We start from the raw sequence: 24,032 nt of genomic DNA, 5'->3' as shown, positions 1-24,032 counted from the left end.
AGCTTCAATTTTAAGTTTGTCATCCCAAAAAAAGGTTTAAATCTTTTGTATTTGTGAGGCTTGCATGTAATTACTACTGTTATAATATAGGTGGAACATCTGGAGTGGAGGGAGGAGAGGGAAGAAACTGTTCCAACTCCAAAATTTCTCATGCAATATCAGCCTGATATATATCATCATACGAGTTGGAATATGAGTTATGGGCAAAATCCAGGCACAGAATCCTGGTCTTTCCCTGCTCCAGCTTAATGCCAGCTTGGGTAAAAGCAAATATACTGTGAACCAAATTAGTAGTAGTAGTAGGATCATTTAACAAATGGCTGCAAGAAAATGCACGTTAGAGAAAAGACAGTACATTAAATGTCACAATATTAGGTTTTACTAAAGTGACTTCACTTCCAGTTCTACTCACAAAATGATATTGTTATAAATTTTGATCATAGCCTAATGAATGCAGGAACACAGAGTCATGGTTTGAAGGTGATTCAGATGTAGATGTCCTCTCCTTCCTTGTGCCCTGTCAAGAATATTCTCCTTTTCAAGCAGAAATGTTTAATATCGGTCACAACTACTCTTGATAATCATTAGGGAAATCTTCAGATAAGTTGTCTTATTGACAAGTCATCTCATCTAATGCACATCTTCCAAAACCACAAAGGAATGTCTCAGCCTAAACAAAGGTGAAAAAAGAACTTGTGAAATGGGACAGTGGAAGTCCTAGGGAGTCTTCTGTACCAATAGGAAACTACATAGTGTGACAGGTAATAAAATTTCATGCTGTAGAGTTGACTGGTGCAAAGCTAATGCACAGCAGTGTGTCATTCTCCTAACTGTGTTCAACACAAGCATGGGCTCCTTCCTGAATTAGCATGTTTAGAATCACAGCTCAGTAGTAGCACATGACAGTAAAGAGCAGATAATAAAGAGGACAGAACACTTTGAAAATCCTATCTTTGAAAACAGAGAGAATCTATTTGTTTGAGGAAAATAAAAATTACTATTTTTATGGTCTATTTTTGAGGCTTAAGTTAACAATTTTAAAAGTCCTTAAAGAGATAAGTTCTATTTTCAAGAGAATTTCAGCTTCTAGAGGCCAAAGTATCCTTCACTTAAATGACTTTCAACCTTCTTAATGCCTAGAGCATATACGGGAATTTGAGTTTCAAAGTCACTGAGAAATTTTTGAGGCTTGAGATTTTACTAATATCCTAGAAGAAAGCAATGAAAACTAATAAAGGCAGTAGATACAGAGCAGCCAAAGAGGTGGTGAACACTGAAGATGGCTCACTGTGTCAGTGATAGGAATCACTTACAGAACTGGGTTAAGTAATATTTGGCTGTTAATACAGCCAAATATGAATTCATCTATAGAGGAGTAAAGAATATAAGTAAAATTTACAGGCTGGAGGTTTATATCCTAAGAAGTAAAGATTTAAGGAAACATTTGTGAATAATCTAAATACAAGTTCTAGCACATATATATATATATATATATAAAAGAGCTAATCTCCTCTAGAATTAGAAGATGAAATTTGCCCTCACCTTTGTATTCCCAGGACAAGGACCATTAAATTTCTTCAGTGGTTAAAAGATGGACTGAGTACTAAAGTAATACCAGAACTCAGGCTGTTTAGTCCAACAGATATTCTTACAAGATCACTTGATTACCTTCCAGTAATACTGAGCCACATGGAGAACAAACTTACTAAGCTTTCTATTTCAGCAGCAATGCCTATGTATTCAAGTTAGACTGATTCAGAGTGTAAGTAAAGCATAATTTTAACAGTGATAGTAATTAGTTATTAGGAAACTAAATCAAATGCTTTGATATTTATATCAAAGTGAGATTGCATATTTATTTACAATTCCAACAGAAGCGAGTTCAGGGAGGTTCTCACACTATTTTAAATACTAAATCATAAAAAAAAAGTGAGTTATTTCTCCTGGTTGCAAATAATCTCTTAAGTATTATTTCAGAAAATTAAATTAATTTTTATGTTATTCTAATGGACAATACATAGTAGAAGCACAAAATCAGAAGACTAGTACCAGCAGAAATTACACAACAGAGCTTAGCATCGTGCTGGAAAAGATTTTGGATTGTTGAGACTGCTGTCTGTAACATTGGTGGTTAAACCAGAATCTGAGATCATTCATGAAATCTCGAAGTCTTTTGTGTGTCACTTCATGACACAGGTACCCTGTTTTGAGAAACAGAGATTGACTTTGTTACTCTGGCAATGAATGGAAGAGAAAATGAGAGACTGAAGCCATTTTAGGAAATGGCTTTCTTGGGAAGCCTGTCAGAAAGAAATGGACATCTAAACTTTTAACCTGAATACTTTGAATATTTTTCCATCTCTTCCTATCAACATTAGTATGCATTCAATCTTCCAGACTCTCTTTATGAACTATGAGGAGAAACATGGTGGGGATTTACAAGGTGACAAAAGAGGATTTTAGATTTCAGTGTTAGAAGTGACTTTGGGCATGTGTAACAGTAGTGTAGGGACATTGGCCCAGTCTTCTTCTCACATTCCCCAGTCAGACAGGACATGAGTGTCTGCAGCACAGAAATGATCTTTGAAAAGCCAGACTGAAGCCACCTTGTGCAGGCTCAGCTGGCCATGGACTGGGGAGGGAGGTTGACTTTGTTGTTGTTAACTGTCTAGCCAGCTGATATGGAGAAATGGCTCAAGAGTCACACAGTGATGACTGATGTCATGGTCCATTTCAATCATGAATATCTGATTTCAGGGTTTTTTAAAAGGTATATTTATAAATCTTTGTGTCTAATGAAGATTTTTTAGCATTTAATTGGCCTACATTTAAGAGTATAAAAACATCATTTCTATTGATTTCATATTCCTTTTACAAAGGACACTATCTAAAAATAGTTTTTTCACAGCAAAACTGACTTGGAAGAAATATATGTGAAAGGTAATGCTGCTTTCATAATTGGGAATTCATAACAAATCATTAATTGTTTTAAATAAGGTCTTGATAGGAGTAACTTTCTCAGTTTTGGACATTTTTTCTAATCCTGCTTCTTGTAGCAGGGTATGAAGCTTCTCATGAATGAAGTGGCATCTTTATTGACTATGGAGTTATAAAATTAGGATAATTACAGCTCTTTCCCCCCGGTGACAGTTATTATGCCTTGAGACCTATTTCCTGAATAAGAAGCTAAAAGTGTGAGTAAAAATGTTTCAATGGGGCCCATCTCCAAATATTTTCCCATTATCTGTGATCCTCCTTCCAAAACATCAAGTTAACACTTCATTTTGCTTTGTTTTGAAGTCAAGAGTAAAGAAGTTTCTCCATAGACACTGCAAGGAAAGATCAACCATGCTTTGCTGGCATGTCCAGTTGAGCCTAAATCCTTCCATAACTTTACTCTTCATTTCTTGGGAGAAGCCCATCCGAACAGTAAGGAAAAGATGTTCCCATGCGCTCCCTTTCTCTCCCATTGGCTGGCCATGCAAAGAGGAAGCATTTCCCGTGGTGATATTGAATATCTAGAGCCACCAAGGGGGACACAGCTGGGCACAGAGTTTCCCTTTGACCCCAGGAGACTCTCTCCTTCCCTGGCTCGTTATTATACCCCTTCTGCTTCCTTTACCCTCAGGAAGCCAGATGTTTTTAAAGAAGAAGGGACACAGAGCTTCCAGAACACTGCGGAGACAGGCCTACCAGATTGGTGAGCACTGTTTTTGAACCACTTGGGACGGTGAGGCACGTGCATGCTCACAGGCCAGGTGTCTGTCAGGGCAGAGCTTGGAGCACAATTCCTACCAACCTTGGCCTACAGGAGCAGATGGTCTGTTACTCTCTCCATTAAGTAGCACTGCCTTTTCAGTTAAGTTCTTACGCACCAGCGCACTGTAGACTTACATGGCTCCACAACATTGCTAAAATGAAAATGTTTACATTACTCATCAGTAGCAGCAAACATCTTTATCCATCAAGGTTTTTCCCTTTTAAAAACTGAGCCAATTAGGAAAAGTCCTGCTTGAAGGTAGTAGTGGCATCCAGGGAAGTCACTGCTGTGATTCTTCAGTTGTAACAGGAGTTGGACCTCAGTGATCCTTGTGGGGCCCTTCCAACTCAGGATGTTCTGTGAGTCTGGGATACTGCATACTTGGTTTTCCACTTTTCTAAAGCAAGCTAACTGAAACATTCAGAAAATCTCTAAACTATGCACTATGCATTTTTTCCAAAATACATATGCAATTATATACTATGTCTTACTTAGGGAGATGATTTAATAATAGAGATTAATTTTGAGAACTTGCCCTTTAACACAGACAGGCTTAAGGAGCAGGAGTGATGACAGAGGGAGAACAAGCCACCTGTCATTTTCTCTATTAACAAACAGAAATAATGAGTTTCTATAGTTTTGTTCACGTAGGAAATAAAAATAGGTAGAAAAGGAATGAAAATCCTATTGAAGACTGTACCTGAAAACTTCACATATGAGGATCCTCACTAGGGTAAATGGGCCCGTTTTTGTAAGAAAAAGTTGGAGGATTGGGTTATAGCTTAATGTTTGCATACTGGAAAACAAAACAAATTGCTGTTCTCGTGACTAAGTCAATCTATCCCTGGCTTTCAAAAAACTGGCTCTTGTTTAGCAATTAGTTATTCATGCTGAAGCCAGGTTGTTATAAATGTAGGTTTTTATCATGTAATGGACTAAATCTTTAGCTATACTATACATCCAAAAAATTTATGAGAGTCTGTTCTATTTAAAACATTTTAAATTAATGTGAAGAATGTGATACAGACTGTCTGCTTTATCTGAAATTACTTACAAGATGAAATCTACCAGCAGGTGATGGACTTGGAATTCCTCATACAAGTCAGTTCACAACCCATTGCTACTGCATAAAGCATTAAACAAGCTTTAGTCTCTTCTAGGCAGTGTGAGAGAAAGCACCAACAAAAACCAACCCCTAGAATAAGTCTTCCTACCCAAAGCATGAGCAATAAAAAAATGCTTCTGCTTCCAGAGCAGGAGAAAAGGTAATGGGCATTTTGTTATGTTTAAATCATCTTTGTGCTTGAAGGAATATGGTCCAGTATTGTAGAGACAAATGAAGTTCTAGTTCCTTCCACTAACTAGCAGCTGTCAAAAAAATTAAGTTGCTGGTCTCAAACAGGATAAGTTTCTCAGTTCCTTCTCTTCATTTATTTCTAACACTGTAGTTTACTCTTCATGGAGAATTTTAATTTTTTTTAGGAAACAAAAATCAATGCTATATTTCATTTGGTATTTTCTAAAAAATAACGGCTTGTTTTAGGACACAGCTGATGTCAGAGAATCTTTTTATATTGTCTCTAACCTGTGGCTTCCCAATCATTTTTGTTCTGAAGACAGACATTTTTCCGAGTGATTAAGTTATGATTCTGTAAGGGCTGAAGCTTCCTAGAGAAAGCCTTCATTGTAACTGCTTCATTGTGAGGCATTGCTTTTAGGGACTGCCTTTCTACCTGTCCTAGAGACATCCAGACTGTAGATCAATAGCAGTTACACCAGTTTACAGGGGTAAACAGAATTAAATAATTTTAAATTCCTTTTAAATTTATTGAAAATTTACTCTTACAGTGGAAGCTAAAGTAAAATGAAAAGGTAAGAAATTCTGTGATTACAATGCCATTTCACTATGTGTCAGATTTGGTGATATTATTTGCTAAATGTAAACAACTGGCACTAATTACATCCATCATATCTTTTATTTTCAGTTGTGTCAGTATAAGCCAATTCTCATTTCATGAGTGCTCTAAATGAAACAATTGCAAAACCACAGTTGCCCTTCAGACTCACCAGTGCGCTGAAAAAGTGAAAACTTTTCAGTGACTCCATATTGACTCACTTCCTTTGTAAGAAGGAAGATAAAATAAAAATCTTTACCTGTGTAATCCCATCCAATTTCTTAGAAAAACTAATGGATTTCTGGTAAGTGTACTGATAAGGTTCATTATCTTCAGCCAGCAAAAATAGCCAGGAATAGTTTTTTAATTAGTGGAAACTGGCAGTTCTCAGGCTGCTTCTTACACTCAAAGGACACACACTATACTGGATTTAGAGAGAATTTAGTGCTCAAGAGTCAGTATAATGGCACAGCAACTGAAGACAGCTGTTATCAAAGCTTTGGTCTTGTTCTTTTAGCATTTATGGAAAAAATTACAATTCACCCTGAAATGCTTGCAGCAGACAAGGATGTGCTCGAGCCCCCTTCATGCAGGAAAGTGCCCACAGTGCATAAGCACCTGGCTTCTATGCATGAGACTTTTTCCTGTAGCACTCCCATGGCTATCTGTTTTTCTGACCTCTCTGATGTTTTTGTCATTCTGGCATAAATATGAGTGGGAATCTTCTGAAGCAGATCAAGGAAACAGTGGAAGAAAATCTATTATCATCCTGATATAGAAAAAAAATATTGAAGGCATTAGACAGCTCTTATGTTACTTCAGCAAAAAGTTGAAGACCTCTAATTGAAGGCCTCTAACCAAAATCCCTAAAAGTTCATACATGTAACATTTATATTTGCAGCAGCAATCAAAGGAACAGCAAAAAGTACCAAAGACAGATTCTTTAATATTTCTGTTAAATAGAAAAAACTTACATAGTTATGTCAAACAAGCCAAAAGCTGCTGTAATTATTCCAGCTTTCTTCACAAGCTGGCCTATTTTCCTAGGGAGAACATACTGCATCTGTTCAGAGTGATCCAGGGAAATACCACAGAAGGTAAAAGGAAGATACATTATGAGAACATGATGAAATACACTTAAGAATTTTGAAACAAATACAGTTTCAGAAGTGTGTCCATATGTTACTGCATACACCATCAAAATTAGATTTTCTTCTGCTTGCAAGAACCATACAAGTCAAAACACAGAATTCCTATTACTGTCAAATATTCGTTCATTGAATTGCATTCAGTGAAATGTATTCATCGATTTACACTCAATATTATATTCTACAGAAGGTGGATTTTAGTTGGCTAAAAATAATGGCATCTATGCACCATTCTGCGTCCTGCAAATTACTGATATGCAAAGTATTCCTCTTGGCCATGAGGTGAGAAGTGGGTGACAGACTCTGTCTTTATGCCTCGCTGCATTCATCTATTCATTTTGAAATCTGTCACCTCAGCTGAATGAGCAGTGAAAAAATGAGAGTTAATCTTAAAGGATCAAATCCATATCCCATCTTTCCTCAAGAAGAAATGTCATTGAGCTTGATGAGATCTCTGAATACAGCAAGTAGACCATTTGATGAAAATTTTAATTTGGCAAATTCTTTGTTATTTTGGAGGTAGAACTAGAAGTTTAACTGGGATCTTTGCATGCAGTGGGAATTTCTAGCAGGTCTTTGTACCTCAGTTAAACCTGTTCTTCTGGAACATCTCTTTAGCAGGTAAGAGACTTCCTAAGATGCAAAAGTAGTACAAACCACTGTTGCCAGTTTGTAGGAACATATGCAGAATGTGCTAAGCTCAGGGCACCTCTAGTTGAAGTTTGCAGTCAACTACTGTATTTTAGAGAGCAGCTGGACTACTTTGGTCTCTAGTGTGATTGTGTAGGATCACTGCTAAGCACTTCCATTTTCACTGCGTGTCCAGGAATCTGTAGCTCCTCAGAATTTGTGAAGAATCATGTCTTTCAGAATATAACTGAAACACTTGAGATACTTTCAAATAAAGTAAAACAGCAGGCAAGAAAGGTTGGCCAGCTCTGCTTTTGAACTCACAATAGACACTTGTGCATGCATCTAGTGCATTATGGTGCATGTGTATCTTTCTGTATCTGTGTCCAGGATCTCTGTAAAGCACACAGGCTCAAGGTGCTGACTGTGATGGTGCATGCACACATTTTGCAAGTAAAGGTTACCAGAAGACCTGGGTTTATAAAAGCCCAGGCTGCTGCACAGAGAAATGCAACAACCACGAGTGTTTCTGTTAGTCACCCAATAGCAGCAGCTGTATGTGGCAGTGGGCAGCAAGGACAGGCAGTGACTGTCAGGTAATGAGGTTGCATTGAATGAATGGGACTCCTGTGGCACAGAATGTGGTGGAAATGGTCCTGGAAATTAGTAATGAACTATGGGTTTTGTACTGTGACAATGGCTTGATAAGTCAGTCCTAACTAAAGGTTCTAGTCCCATTTTAACAGGGATCTCTCATTTTATTGCAGAGTGGTAGGTGATTTTTTGAACATTTGCTGTTATTTGTTTTCTATATTAAATTATAAAACTGAGCGGTTTAATTGCATGTATCAAAGTGCTGCTGTTAAGGGTTGTATCACAGAAAAAGCTGACAGATTGATAATTAATGACAGTGAAGCACAACAATAGGATCAACAAGAGTGAATTAACATGTGTTGATTTCTATGTGAAAGAGAAAATTACACTGTAATTTAGGGTACTTCAGACTGGCACTTAAAACACAGAGAATTCTTTGGTCTTGACTATAATGTAACTATTTCTTTTGAGAGTGGAAAGGAGAAAATTTACATGCCTGATGTCTATTTTAATGAGGCTTGCATCGTTTTCTTGTTCAAGCTCTTAAGCTTTCTTGTATATCTTTTCTGTTCAAAGACAGCTCAATTGACAGCTCAAGTGTTGAATAAGTTTTCCACAAACTAACTTTGATAACCAGAATTTTTCATGAATCCAGAAGGTGTTCCTGCTGTACTGCCATCCTGCAAGTCCTCTCTTCAAATCAATGAAAGCAAGAGTCAGCTGCAATGTCACACATTTACTTACTGGATTTTTGCTGCTGCCATTGTACAATAGTTACCCTCCAACCAATTTCCAGATTATACTGCTCATTCTGTTCCACAAACTGAACAAGAAGGATCAGGAAACTGAGATAGTAGAGTAGACACTCTGTTTATCAGAGTGACAAAATTAGCAGAGAATATAAAGATGTAGCTAAAAATACTTCCACTCTTTATGCAAATTACTATGCAGCTTCAAAAATGTGTGTACAATACACATAATATTTATGCAGACACAATCTGCTCCAGGTGTTGAGAGAAAGTTTGGATTTGTTCCTTATTTATGTATATGAATAGTTTCATAAACTGTTCATAAATTTGTCCTTAAATAACAAATTTTCTTCAGGGTATTAAAAAAAGATGATCAGATGGGATCTGAAACATACCTGAATATAACATTTTTAATAAGTTGCAGCATGTTAGAAAAGCACATTCCCTTTTTGTGCACAATGTCACTCTGACTTTGAAAATCACCAAATGAAATTGAGTAATTTTGCCATCTGGAAATTAGACTTCCCATCAAAATCTGCTTTACATTGATTAAGGTATTCACCATTATATTTTAGCACCTGTTACAGTTCTGTCCATGAAGGAAAAAAATCCAAGAATAGCACTTTGACAAGATATTTTAAAGGATTTATTGTAGTAAATTAGACCATTAATCTAGCTAATCCAGTATCCTGCCCTGCTTCAGAATATAGCTTCTGATTTGTCCCTGCTCAGACAGTGTGTTATTTCTCAGCTTCATGGCAATTTGTCACCTGCCTTTTAAAACAATCTTGTCATGCTATACTCAGATGCCAAAGTCATCTATTCTTTCAGAATCTAATTGTTTTCATTATTTATTCCCTTTCCTTTTATATACTTTTTCAATCTAAAGGAGCAGCTGCTCACTGTTACACAACAAATGAAACAAGAAGTAGTATCTTGTTATCTCATTGTATCCACTAAGTGTTAATATGCAATTTGAATAATAACTCTCTGCATCAAATCCACTAAAGGCGAGGGAAATGTTCACAGTGTTGATTGGAGACTGCAACAGGGGACTCCTGAAAGGAGTGTTTGGTGCTAATTGCAGAGTCATGGAACTACTAACTTTAAGTACAACATAAAGTTAACCAGACCTGAATGGCAAAAAAAGGTCTGCCAAAAATGTCCAAAAAAGAGATCAAAAAGGGAGGGAATTCTGTCTCCTTTTTTCAAAATAAAAACCAAGCTAACATAATTATTCAGTTTATTGCAACAAAATTTCTATCCCATCTTTCCTTTTGAAATAATTAAATTCATTCTGTAACTATGTTAAAGATGATATGCAGTACTATTGCCTGGATAAGTTTTAATGATAGAATTTTTTAATGCCTTGCACTATTCAGATGGTAAAGAAAAGAATTTAAAAATGCTGAAGAAAAGTATAGTGTACAGATCATTCTACTGGAAATTCTAAAAATGCACCAAGTCCAGTAACATACAGCTTTTTACATGACAAAATAAAAATACCTGATTGATTAACTGTACCATACAGTGGTATGCTGTCCTCATGAGGAAAGACGTGAATTGTGAATTGTGTCCTCACCTGGTTTGAGTTTAGGCTTATTTGGAGGGGGAAGGGGATTTTTTTCCTTTGTTAAGCGATTTAATGTATATACAAATACATATATACATATATATTCCATATGTAAGTAGTTGCCTTTCCATTCTATTTAACTTTAACAACAATTAAATATATATTTGTTTGCTTTTTATTGTTCCTTCCGTTATTGTCAAACCACAACTGAAAACAAACCCACTTCATTATCCAGAATTAGCATGTCTCCAGACAGGTAGACTTGCTACCTATGAATAACTTTTAAATAATTAAACAAGATAAAATGAAACAGCCTGGAGCAAGTTCAAGATAAGGTCCTCAGCTCCATCACAACCTAATGAGAAAAATGTACTGAAAGCAGTCTTAGGCTGGTGATAGTGGCATATGTCTGACTGCTGTGCCTCAGGAATGCCAATATCAACCTAGGTAATGAATATGTATTCCTTGTTGCATTCCAAGCAGCCTCACTGGCAAGGATTAAAGAATACTTAGATCTTGAGAGACTTTTCCTGTTACAAACTCTATAATAATCTTAAATAATATCTTGTTACATACAAATACTACTTAGAGGATCAATACGAGACAATTGGTTTTGAAGAAGTAGCCAACAGCAGACTTGCTCCTTTCTGCTTTCCTTCAATGACTAGTGAAGACTTGTGCTGGGTTTTGGAGAAAATGATCCCGAGATTTCAGAAGGGGCAGCTGATAAAATGTCTCAGTTTCCTAAAGAACAAAGAAGATGGTTTTGCTTGGGCCTGTTTATTTTTCTCCCAAAGAAAACAGTTTAGGGATTCTTTGTAGGCCATTAAGAGTATCCAAGGTACCCAGTACCCTAAACAATAGTCATGATGGCATGCCACAGAACTGCAGCCACTATTTCCTTTTAAAAAGGGGCTGTGTATAATTCTATCCTATTGATTGCAGTCTACAGCAATCTGCCCTTCCTTCTGCTGTATCTAGGTGCCTACCTCTCACAAAGCAATCTGACCCTAGAGAGGGGTGTAATCTAGCATAAATAATAAAGTTGTGCAGGATGACTACACTGTGATGCCAAAGAACATGGTGCTTCAGTCACTGGACATTGTGGAGAAAGAGTCTTGAGTCTTTCTTGCCTGTAAGTCATAACCAGGGTAGAGGATGCTGGAGGGCTCTCTGGTGAGATGAGGTATGTGCAAGGTTGCATGCACTGAGCTATTTACTCAGTAAGGGAGTGCACTCATTCTTGCATCCTAGCATCACATCATGCTAACTGCTGCTTATATTTCACTGAACCATGGGCAAAGGAAGGATGCTCAGAGGAAAGGATTTTTCTTTTTGAGACATTTGGAAACACAGAGTTTCTGCTAGTCTCTGAAAGGTCAACTAGAATTTGCATAATATTCCTAATTTTTGTGTTTTCAGCTCAAACTCCAAAATCACTGCTGTAGGTCTACTTTTGGATAAAATACAGCTCAAGCTCTCAAAGGATAGCCCTCGTGCCATTTTCAGCCTGCATTCATCACCCACAATGGCGTTTTGTAGTTGTAGTGTGATATTTACCTGAGGTGCTGTATTACAGCTGAAGGCCTTCATACAGTCACTAGCCTTATTGCCCATTCTTTCAATGGCATTCTAAGTAGGAACAGCCTCCCATGAAAAACTTTCAGGATCACTGAACTGAAAACATACTGTTGAAGAAGCAATACACTCATAGCAACCGGTCAACTTCTGGTCAGTTCACAAATGTTAAATGCAAAGTATGAATTTAATATATTGGAAATTGGTTTTGATTCCTTTGGACCTGTGTGAGTTGTATTACAGAGTTTCTGCACTGCGTGCCTTGAAGCTCTGAATTAGCATCAATACTGCTCTTAAATATCTAATGCTTGCTTCAAAGTTTCCAGTTTAGACCTAAAATGGAAAGAAAAGAGTTAGGACACTAATTTCCTTCACAGTTATACTCTTTGTAAGGAGAATATCATAGCTCCCATTGCACTGTTTCTCATGAAGGTGAATAGACCTTTTAACAGCATGGATTGTATTTTTGCAAGCTGAAGCGGATATGTACAGGTGGCTTTGCTGCAGAGCCCTCTAACAGAGAAAAGAAACAAAGGATTTACTCCCACTCTTCAAAAGTTTGAAGTGGAGCCTCATCCCCATTTTTGCACACATCAGATAAGCTAGACAGGTAGTACTGCAGCCTGCTTGGTGGTCAGCAATTTTCATGTGTCAGGTGCCTTTATATTTCCCTGTCAGTTCATCTGTGTCACAATTTGTATTACTACCTATTGTGCCAATTGCATACTCTTAGACACTTATAATAGCATTCTTCAGCCCCAGTCTAAAGTATCCCACTGTTCCTGTTGCAAACTTTAGACAGAAAGGTGCCAAACAGTGTGGTGTTCACTTAATGAGATTGCAGCTCTTGACTAGAATTGAACAGTGTGGAATCTTAAGAAGGAAAAGAGCTTGTATTATTCTCTTAAAACAAGTGTGTATAAGCATCTGTATGGGTGCACACAGACTTATATTACAACTCATAATAATTCCCTGCCACTAACCTGCTTGCCTGTTCTTTCCTGCAGCCCAGATGATTTACTGAATGCACTGAACGAGGGTATCAGCCGTGCTGATGTGATCATTACATCAGGGGGTGTATCCATGGGGGAAAAGGTAGGCAACATTTAAGTTTGACTTCCTACAATATATGTAAGAATTTCAAACCAGAGTGTATCATCCAAGCTACTACTTTTGTATTAATATTTATTAGAAATGGACCTTACTTTTGTTGGAACACTTACGTGTGAATTACTTAAGAAAATAATCTTCAAAGCTCATTCTGTTCATTCTTGTTTCTGTAGTGTAGTTGACATAGTACAACAGAGAACCTTTTAATTCTTGATGTGAGGGAATTATAAATGTGTTTTTATTTAAGGAATGATTTATGTAGATGAGGAAGGTGCTGGGTTAATAGCACATGAAGACAATAGACTTTATTTTTAGAGCAGGTAAAATGTAGATAGATTTAAGGTACTTTGAAAGTATTTCGAAAAGCAACCTGAGTATATAAATAGTATTTTTTTTACTCAGCACATCTGTTTCCTGAATGTGCCAAAGCTCTATCTGTTACAAAAATAGTTTTATCACATTTTGCACCTGATAGTCCTACAGAGAATACATATGAGACCCAGTGAGCTGATATATTTGCCTTTTGAATCATTAACAGAATTGTTGATTGAGTTCCTGTTGATTATCCCTGTGCCAAAACCATCAAAGAAAATAGGGATACACAGAATACACAGATGCTGGTGGGGCATAGATGAACCTGCAGGACATTTATTAATCATGACTTATGCGAAGGAAAACTCAAATTACTTTTTGATCCCAAGCTGAATCTGTGAGTTTGGCAGGTAAAATAAACATCTTTTATAACTAACAGATACTAAAGATGGTCATTAGGAGGTGGGAAACATGAGTTGTGGTTTTGTTTACTTTTCTGAGTAGAAAGCACATCATTGGATACATACTGAAAATGGAGAATTAATTAAACCAGTGCAAATAACTTTCAGTTATTCCCATTGTCTCCAGTATGCCTAGAAAAATAATCAAGGACAAGTACTGGTCTTTAAATTGGGATTGTGGCAACATAGTGCAGACACAATACCCCTAAGAAGGAGCTGAACTGCTGGTTGGTCTTACAGACATTCAGACTATCAGCTCATTTCTCCCCAGTCAATTTGAAGCAACAGCCTAAAGTCAATAGGCTCTACATTCCACTGATGATCTGCCCACTGATACTGAGCTTTCTGCAGCTTTCTTAATTTTTAATGAAATAGCTATGAACATCCACACAGTAAACAGAAAGTAAAGGAGGGGTTACTGCAATTAATAATCAAGAGTTAACACCTGGCTGAAATGAGTTGCTGCTTTCCAAGTACTTGAACACACACATGCACAAAAAAATGGGCTAACTGCCAGGGAGTTTCAGATTTACTGCTTTCAAAGAGTATCTTCACAGATGACTGCTATGGCCCAAGTCTTTAGCCTAAACACAACAGATAAGGTACTATATCTTTAGGTACAGGAATTGTCAATAAAGATTAAACAAGTAATTCCATCTGTTTTAATAACTGGATCAATCATGTTTATGCAAAATAATTTAGCTTGGACTCATTCACAAACCAGTTTTTTTATTTCTAAGTAATGTAAAACCAACTACTGTGAATTAGACCATTAGAGCCAAGAAATTACAATAATTACAGTATCCTGGAAAACTATGATTTCTACAGTGCAGTATTGATTTCAAAAGTAGTAGGAGATCTCTTAATCTACAACTGATAGCTTTCATGGCAAAATTTAAATAACTTGATCATTTAAAGTCTTAGCTTTGAATCGTAAAGGGTTTTTTCCATCTTTGACCTGGAGAATGTTTTAGTAGTAGGTATTTGTGGGGTGCTCTAAGATTCTCATGCTGCACATGTATTTAAAGGAAATATATGTTCTCCTGGAGTCAGGTTTGGCACCTAAATGAGTCTGTTCTTTACTTCTTTTGCAAAACACTTTCTTTCAAATGCTGAAAATTCCCCACTGGGCTGTAGCACTTTCAGGATATGCAAATTTTCATCTTCACTTGATACTAATTAATTGCTTTGAATGCTTAGATGATGTAAAGCCACTTTGATGTTACTTAATTTTATTTTTTTTTTAATTAAACAGGACTATCTTAAACAGGTGCTGGATATTGATCTTCACGCACAGATTCACTTTGGCAGAGTTTTTATGAAACCTGGGTAAGAAATCTTTCTGCTTAGGCAGCCTAGATAGAGGCTACATCGGGCCAAATATCCTAGTGAAGTGCTTCAGTAGATTTCACTTTTCCAAATATACTATAAACCACAGAAGAGGGAAAAGCAGCAAAATCAGTGCTCTTCAGATTAGTCATCATCTTTATGGGTGAAATTAACTGGAACAGAGATTTTTTTTTATCAGTAAGAGGTATTTCTCTGATAACTGTTGCAACTCAGGTTTGGGGACTGGTGGGAAGCCAGCGTGGTATAAACATTGCCACAGCCTTCAGTGCGATCACAGAGCTCACATTGACATTACCATGAAATAACCAGGAAATATAAGGATATTAAATGGGCAGTTTGCTTAAAGAGTATCTCATTTCCCTTCAAAATTTGCATAATTTATATTCCTACAAGCAGTTCCTTGAGAGAGGTGGAATGACAGGTAATTTACAAAGCTTTGTCTAATTGGCATATTGAGCATAGTAATTTTAAAGTAAGCAGAGTCCTTTATGTGTTTAGCTTGCTCCAGAAAACTGTTTCAGCATTGCTTTTCTGTGCTGTGGCACTGCTCATCAGTAAGTCTGAAAGTGTGCTCTGCAGAGGGAATGAAAATCACACATGTTGAAAACAGAGTTCCCATTTCTCCACAGTGCAAGAGCAGAAAGATGTCTGCACCTCTGCCTGCCTCCCTATGGAGGGCAGTTTGTTTGCAAGCCGGGTCAGAATGGTCCAGCTACACAAGATCAAGCACAGCTTTGCAGAATGATTCCCTCTAGCCCAGAACTGTTGTCACAGAGCAGAGCTGCAAGTGGGTGTTTGCTGTGAAAACAGACAAATACTTTCACTGTCTCTGCGTACAGTCTGGTAAAGAACTGCGTGTGGGCTTACTGCTTGTGCTGCTCCTACCACCACCTCCTTTCCACAAAAGGAATGAGTGAGGAAAAGCTTGTTTCTTCCCATGGTGGATGTAGCCCAAGCATGGAAATTGCTCACTGCTTCTGTCATACTGTTACAACCGATGTAGGGAAGTCCCAGAAGCAGAATCTGCACTCCAGTCTCTGCTGCTGACAAAAATGGATAACTCAATTTAGAGAATTCAGAATATTAAATTCTGGTTCTGGCTTAGATGTAAGAGAACATATTTTTTTCTCCTGGTGACTCCTCTGTAGACCTGCAGCAATGAACTTTAAATAGCTAGCTGGAAAAACTTCAAGAAATGGGGTTTTTCCCTTAAACGTCCCTTTTCAATTTATGCCACAAGAAAGGTATTTCTTATTGCTACCAAAACATTTGCTCATCAGTTCTTACTGAGAATGTAAGCACTCTCTTTTTCATTAGCTGTAGTGCAATAGAAAATATTGTATCTTGGGTTTTATTAACTGCATCTTAAAAGGTTGTAGATTGTGGTTATTATATTGGGAAAAATCCCTTGAGTAAGGTCCAAGAGTGAAGTCAGAATTTTTTGTATGCCTGTATTTGATGTGCTTCATTAGTGCAGGGTCGTACTTGGAATTTACCATCCCTCCACTTGGTCTGAAAGTTGCTGAGCTCATGTAAGGTTATCTTGTCTAACTGCATTGACAGAAGGAAGTACTGAAAGTTTCTACCAATGATGGTGCTGAAGTGTCACACAAGAATTCAGAGTTTCTAGTAAATATGAATTAGCAATTCAATTTTTTGTCCATTGGTTTGTGCACTGGTTATAATAGTTGGAGGTCTGGCACATAGTTCCCATCATGTTAGAGGCATTTTAAAACAGGAACATCAAACACTAACTTCCCCTGTAAACTAGGATATTGATGAGTCTTAACAGATACAAAACTAGGTGATAATGATCAAAGTGCAGCAAATCTTCAAAGTTGTAAACTGTCAACTGCTGACAGTGCAAGTGGTCAGCTCGAGATAAAGCCAAGAAAACCAGCCTTATTATTGCTGCTAGTATAGTTTCTAATGTTTGAAAGGATTTTACTAATATAAAATCCTTTTTTCATGGATGAGTCCCTTCTCTTTGCCAGCCATATTCTTGAACTGTCACATTACTGTCCTATTTGTGTAACAGTAATTGCCCTCACAGCAAGTCACCAAAATCACTGAGCAGCTCTGAAAGGCAGAGAGAGCTCTTCATTGATAGACCTGGGAGTCATCTGGCTGCAGCTCTGCCCGTGGTATCTGAATTTGTTCATCTGCAGACTAGCTGCTCAGAAATACTGCTTCCTTGTAGTACTGTTGTAGAGACTGGAGTAAGAGAATTAGAGTCACCAATGTTATAAAAAATTGGGAACCCTTATATAAAAAACAAACATGGCTCTGTAATTGCATAATTCCAGTATTACTTCATTGTTAATTGGCTTCTGGCATGAAGACAAGATTTAGATTTTTTGATTACTACTTCATTTCCTTTTAGATATTTCCTCTCCAAATTTGTGTACTTAAAACTTCAGAGTTGCATAGCAAGAAAAATTATTCTGTCACCATAAAGAGAGGATTATACCTCCAGTATGGAATAACCAGCAGGTTCTAATGAACTGCTGAGAGAGAGATGTCCTGGTTTTTTTATTTTCTTTTGTAAATGTTTTAAATAATACAATAATGTTCAGTCAAATTCTAATGCAGATATTAAATAACTTCCTTTCTCTATAGCCTACCAACCACTTTTGCAACTCTGGATATTGACGGCGTAAGAAAAATAATCTTTGCGCTTCCAGGTAAGATCTTTTGTGGATTACTTTTGTTGCTGTGCATAGATGTCAGACATGAAACAGAATAGTGACACTTCACAGCACCTGTGCCTGGTTTTGGCCCCTAAGGAAGGTACCTGTAAGATTTTCTCAGAAATTTCCAGAAGATATGGACTTACAGGGATGTGCTAGAGTTCTTTTTTGTGTGTGTCCTCAGAATTTTCTGGTACAGGTCTTAGGATTTCTTCCACCCAACAATTTCCTTCTATTTTTCGCAGGGGTGTTTTTTCCTACAGCTCCCTGCACCTTCACCATAAATATCCTGTGGGTGTAAGTCAGCACATCCACTCTGACATACTGAAAATGAAGACAAAAATGAGGGAATGCCAAGGAACATGTCACGGAATATTTTTGTTTAACATGCTCATGCTGTGGAACCAAAAGAGGGCAGCACGGCTGCACCACTGCTGGCTGTGTGCCCTGGGAAAGCACTTGTTTAGAATAGAGATTTCCTTATGGATTTCTGTCCTTCTAAATGAGGAGGAATTTATTTTGTTCTTATTGCTTTGGCTTTCCATGAATTTTGACTACACAAGGAATCCTTGTTTTCTTGATAAGCTGGTGGTTTTCAGATGTATCTCTAGTGCTTCTACCGTCTCTTGCTCTAGTTGCTGCAGCACATTTTCTTACAGGAGAGAGATCAGTGGAGCATCCATCTGATTATAGTATTTTTTTCAAAACTGTTGTCTAGGGAAGTCCAGATTTGTAAGACAGTGGTGTTTCACAGGTGGTCATAGACCTCTTTTGTGAGTCAACAGAAAACATATAAATCAGTAGAATTCCCCTCAGAATTTGTCCTAAAGCATTTTGCTACTCTCTTAGGGAATTGAAAGTTATTCTTCCCTTGGTGTCTGGGAACCATTAGTCGTTAATAAAGAGCCCTGTGAGGGTAGAGCCAATAACTATGACCAATTAACTCTGCTCCAGCCCCAGACAAATGTAGGCACAGGACAAAGGTAACAGAAGAACAGAGGCAAATGTTGGGGCCTGAGGAACATGGAGCAGTTCTGGTCAGAGCAGGACCTCAGCACACATCATCCAGAGTGTAGCTTTCAACAGATGGACTTGCCACGTGCTCCTTGCCACACACCTCTGCAGTCTGTACTATATGCAGCACATTGTGTGGAAAGCTCTGTAGAGTCCTTTAAAATGAAATTGCTATGAAACATAAGTTCACTTTCAGCATTTCAGAGAAAACCAAGAGGGCATCACCACCAACTGTTCTTTGTCCTACAGGCAATCCTGTGTCAGCTGTCGTCACCTGCAATCTCTTTGTTGTTCCTGCACTGAGGAAAATGCAGGGTATCCTGGATCCTCGGCCCACCATCATCAAAGCCAGGGTGAGAAGCTTGTCCTCTATTTAAAAACTAGAGGTTGAAGCCCAGCTCTTTGGGCTCTGAAAGACTGTTGTGTTTGTGGAATCTTAGCCCTAGACTAGGTCTGGCAGTGGAAGGATGTTCACACAAACAGAGGCACATTCTCAGTCCCTGTTAATGGTAATATTCAGTCCTGTAATGTTTTAGAGTTAGATTGCCATCTAATGGAGTGAGATATAGAGATGTGGAGGCAGCCATTTGCCAATCAGGCAGCAAGGACAATCTCCTGTTTAAAAAAGACATTTGTTTTAGGCTATGGTAAAAAATGCAGAGTAATCTGTGAATATCTAGAGCTGGATAGTTCTGTATTAGCAATAGAAAATACAAACTTTAAAGCCTTTTTGTTGAGTTTTTATATAAGAAACCCACATGATCCCCACCCTAAGAAATATAAAACTCTTCTCACTTTTCTAATAAATCATGGATAGTGTAACTCTATTTAATATAGATTTAAGGCATGTTATTATAATGTCTTCTTCTTCTGTTTTTGATTCAAATAAAGTACCAAGGCATACATCAACTTTTGTAGTTTTCTAAGTGTTCTTGGCTATGCACTCTTCTCTTACAGCTTATCCCGTGTCTCTTTTTTGCCCTTCCTCAAGCATCCAGATTTCATCTCACAGCTAAAATATTCTAAAAGAGAGAGCAATTTGCAGTGACTTTCACTTTTGCATGTATTTTCCATTATGAGCCATCACCCGTATGTCTTTTCATTTCAAAGATTGGCCATTTTCCTTTTGTCAGAGCTAGGAGGATTTTGAATGCAAATACCATTTTTATCCTTCTGCAATGTAATCCAAAGAGACCAGGCTTTTTTTTCTAGAGAAATACTATCTGTAAACTCTCAGTAAAGGAAGAGTTTTGGAATATTCCACTTAATGCACAGAGATTCCTTCAGATACTTTGATACTGTAATATCACAGTTGTATTTCCTTAAATACCGCAGTCTCTGCCTTCTATAGCTTTTGATCTTGCACTAGACACCATCTTACCTCAAAATGCAAGTTTTTGAAAAGACTGTTTTTAAGGAAAAACAACTGAACAGATTATTCCATTGTCTTAGACAGTGCAATGTGAATGCATGACATGTTCATCCTTTGTTTTTTAATCCTACAGTTATCATGTGATGTAAAATTGGACCCCCGCCCAGAATATCATCGGTGCATTCTGACTTGGCATCACCAAGAACCACTACCTTGGGCACAGAGTACAGGTCAGTGCCAGTCACACAGACTGACAGACACTCTCACACAGCCCTGCCTTCCTAAAGAGGTGTCTGGGAACAACCGAGAGTGTGCACAGGTTGTTTTCATAGAACCCACTTTATGCAGGCTGATTTACTCACACATTTGTGCCTGTGCATACACATACATTAGTACAAAATTTAGTGCTGATATGGCTTGTCAATTTAACCATTAAAACATCCTTTATTTGAATAACCTGCCTTATACACATACACACTATTTGTGTATGCTTGAATATGTGCATAAATTCCTTTTTTTTAAACATCCACTAAGCTTACTTGCAGTCAGGCACACTTGCTTCTTTTTGCTGTTGTGCATGTTGTACACAAGTTGGGGCAGTGGTAGGAGCAATACAAATAAAAGAAGTGTGATTTTAGCTGAACTGGAAAAGTAGGAAAGATAGCAGAGGCTATAGATGTTCTCTTAAAACAGAGTAAGGATTTATTAGTCATGTTTGCCACCTAGGAATACTTCTGAATACTCAGCTGCAGTTAAGGTAAATACTAGATTTGAATACTGGTTCAGCTATGTACTGCTAGAAAGCAGACTGTGACACATTTGCAAGAGATTTAGGTCCTTAGACAATTGTCTTTTTGCTATATCCAAATTGTTCAACAAAAAGCACCATATGTGAGGCTCCACAGGGAAAATATTAGTTCAGTTCCGGACCCTCATTGCAAGAAAGTCATTGAGATGCTGGAGAATTTCCAGAGACAGGCAGTGAACCTGGGGAGGGGTTTGGAGAGCAAGTTCTGTGAGGAGTGGCTGAGGGAGCTGGGGGTGTTTAGCCTGGAGAAAGGAGAATCACAGGAGATCATATCACTCTCTACAGCTACCTGAAAGGAAGTTGTAGCCAAGTGGGGGTGGCAACAAGTGACAGGACAAGAGGAAATGGCCTCAAGCTGCACTAGTGGGGGCTCAGGTTGGACATCTGGAAGAACTTCCTCTTGAAAGTGCTGTTGAACATTGGAACAGGCTGCCAAGGGAAGTGGTGGAGTCACCATCCCTGGAAGAGTTCAAGGAACAACTAACTGGACATGGCACTTAGTGCTATGGTTTAGTTGAAATGGTGTGTTCTGTCAAAGGTTGGACTTAATGATCTTGGAGACTTTTTTTGGCCTAAATTATTCTATTCAGAGAGAATAGAGTTAATCAAATTTATTCTAGAACAGGATATTAAAAATATTCTAGATTGTGATGATTTTAATGTTTGTACAAGTGGAATAGGTGTACAAATTGAAAAATCATTTTGATAGGATTAGCAATTTAATAGGACAAGATACATGGTACAGATAATGTGGAAGGCTGGAGAGGAAAACAATCAGAAAAGAGAATGATGGTTTTGAGAGCCAGTGCAGTGACTAAATCTCCACAGAGTTCTCTGTTTCCATCCACCTTGGAACAGAAAGACCCAAGCTCCATGAATAAGTTAGCCACATAAACATTTTCATCATAACAGCTTTTGTTTGTTGTACCGTGTTGCAGTATTTGGAACTAACTGAAGAGTGCACTGAAATTGTTCTGCCTCTCTCCTGTAGGGAATCAGATGAGCAGTCGTCTGATGAGTATGCGCAGTGCCAATGGACTGTTGATGCTACCTCCAAAGACAGAGCAGTATGTGGAGCTTCACAAGGGGGAGGTGGTGGATGTCATGGTCATTGGAAGGCTATGATGTCACCAGCAAGAGCGAAGCTTTGATGCATGTCCACATATCATTGACTGTATCCTGTAATATGCAACGGCACAGCTAGTTTTTCCGATTTGGATAAAAGTTGATCAGTATAGTCAACATCTTGAAATATATTTCAAATGGAATTTAAATAAATACCTTTTAAAAAAAACCTTTAAAACAAATCTTAACAAAGAAATTTATTCTGATTATATCAAAGCAACTTTTTCCTTTTCTTGCAATTGCTTTGTGTGTTCAATGCTAGTTCCAATAGCAGTAGCTTTTAGTAGACAGCAGTAGGTGCCTGCAGAACTTGTGTTTTTTCTCATCTTTAAGATACAACTACTTACGCTCTTAAAACAAGGCTGTCTGCTTATTTATACTAGCGTAGACAACACTTGGATTTCCCTTATTAGTATGCTTCATAACCGCTTCACAGAGAGCTTCTGCTTGTTCTTTATCTTGTATCTCGTGTTGATGTGCACAGTGCCAAAAGCAGAGTGGCTGCGCTGGGAACCCAATGAAGCCCCGAGGTTCTCCCACCTCGCCGCGCATTCAGGGATGTCTCTTGTCCCAGCAGCCACCCAGCTCAGTACTCTTGGGCAGTAACTGGATACCTTTTATTTCAACAAACAAAAAAATTGCTTCCTTAAGTGCTGACAGCCTTTTTAACCAATACATTTAAAAATGTACAGAACTAAAAACTAAAAAAAATCAAAGACTGATCTTGTACAGATATTAGTGTTACCAGCATTCGTGTGGAAATTAAATGAGCAAAGAAATAAAACTAATGTTAAACAACTCTGTACCATAACATTTTCTGTAATGATATTGAAACTTAAATGAATAAAAAAAATCCTCAATCATTATTTAAAATTTCACCTGTTCAGCCTTGTTGTTTGAAACAAAAAAGCAGTGATTTAAGAGGGTATTTGGGGTGGGGGAAGAGTGTAGGGAGGAAGAGAAATAGTATGTCCAATCTAGGGCCTTCCCTCCTGTACGGTGTCATGAGTGAACTGAAACTACAGAGTGAGTTTTGTCTCACACCTCCCAAGGGACAAAACAGAAGCAGCACTTGGAGGTTGGGTGGGGTTACAATCAGACTAATCAAAGCTGGAGAATACTTCTTTTCCCCATATAAATTGCATAGCATTCGCAAACACCTCTTGTGCTGCACTGTCTGGAATTTGATAAAGTGTTCTTTTTCTTTTTTTTTTCCCCATGACATACGGACTTTTCAGCTCCCACCAGATTGTGTATTTTGGTAGCTTCATGTTTCATCTGGGATTAAGACCATAGCAGTGCCCTACAACACCTTGTTTCTTGGACTTCATGGGTAAAATGCTGTTCCACCAACTCCATTTGTGAAGCCACAGCATTTATCTATAGTATTTTTGGAAGACTTAGTCAGGGAGAACACAGAAAATTTAAATCCTGACTGCCACAGTGGACCAGAGCCATAGTTCTATGATAGTTCTAGAGCATCCCCCTAGGCTGGTTTTAAAACCAAACTCAATGGCCTCCCTATGTGAGCCATTGCAAAGGCTGAAGGCAGGTAGGCGTACACTGTGTTTGGTGGCAATCCAGGGATTGATTGTTCAGAGAAACAATAACACAACTTGCTGATCATAGTTTTTTTTGTTCTGGACTACATGTCCACATTTGTGATCTCTCTATGTAGCAGCAGGGTGGTAGCAAATTAAATTCATGGATGCCTGTTTTTACTGTACTAATAAACCACAGAAGGAAGAGAGAAGTGGTTTAACTCATCTCTGAGAAATATTGCAGAACATTGCCCATTATAAGCCAAAGCATTATTACAATGTAGTTAAGGGTTATTATAGGCAGCATGTGTAATGAAAATCA

General features: G+C 37.9%; 1 protein-coding gene across 18 annotated transcripts in view; it reads left to right on the top strand.

The window, feature by feature from the left end:
- The window catches only part of GPHN (gephyrin), a 268,081-nt gene extending 245,039 nt beyond the window's left edge, over nucleotides 1–23,042 (top strand). For all 18 annotated transcript variants that reach the window (XM_059473606.1, XM_059473604.1, XM_059473602.1 and 15 more), the window contains 6 exons: nucleotides 12,935–13,022; nucleotides 15,066–15,139; nucleotides 17,780–17,844; nucleotides 19,114–19,217; nucleotides 20,370–20,466; nucleotides 22,036–23,042. In XM_059473606.1, coding sequence (XP_059329589.1) covers nucleotides 12,935–13,022; nucleotides 15,066–15,139; nucleotides 17,780–17,844; nucleotides 19,114–19,217; nucleotides 20,370–20,466; nucleotides 22,036–22,169 — 562 coding nt within the window. In that variant the 3' untranslated portion in view covers nucleotides 22,170–23,042. The remainder of the gene's footprint in view (nucleotides 1–12,934; nucleotides 13,023–15,065; nucleotides 15,140–17,779; nucleotides 17,845–19,113; nucleotides 19,218–20,369; nucleotides 20,467–22,035) is intronic.
- The last annotated feature ends 990 nt before the right edge of the window (nucleotides 23,043–24,032 follow it).

Source organism: Ammospiza nelsoni, chromosome 6, assembly GCF_027579445.1.
Source record: "Ammospiza nelsoni isolate bAmmNel1 chromosome 6, bAmmNel1.pri, whole genome shotgun sequence".
Classification (NCBI taxonomy): Eukaryota; Metazoa; Chordata; class Aves; order Passeriformes; family Passerellidae; genus Ammospiza; species Ammospiza nelsoni.
The sequence above is the reverse complement of the archived record's forward strand: the minus strand, read 5'-3'. Positions and strand labels throughout refer to the sequence as shown.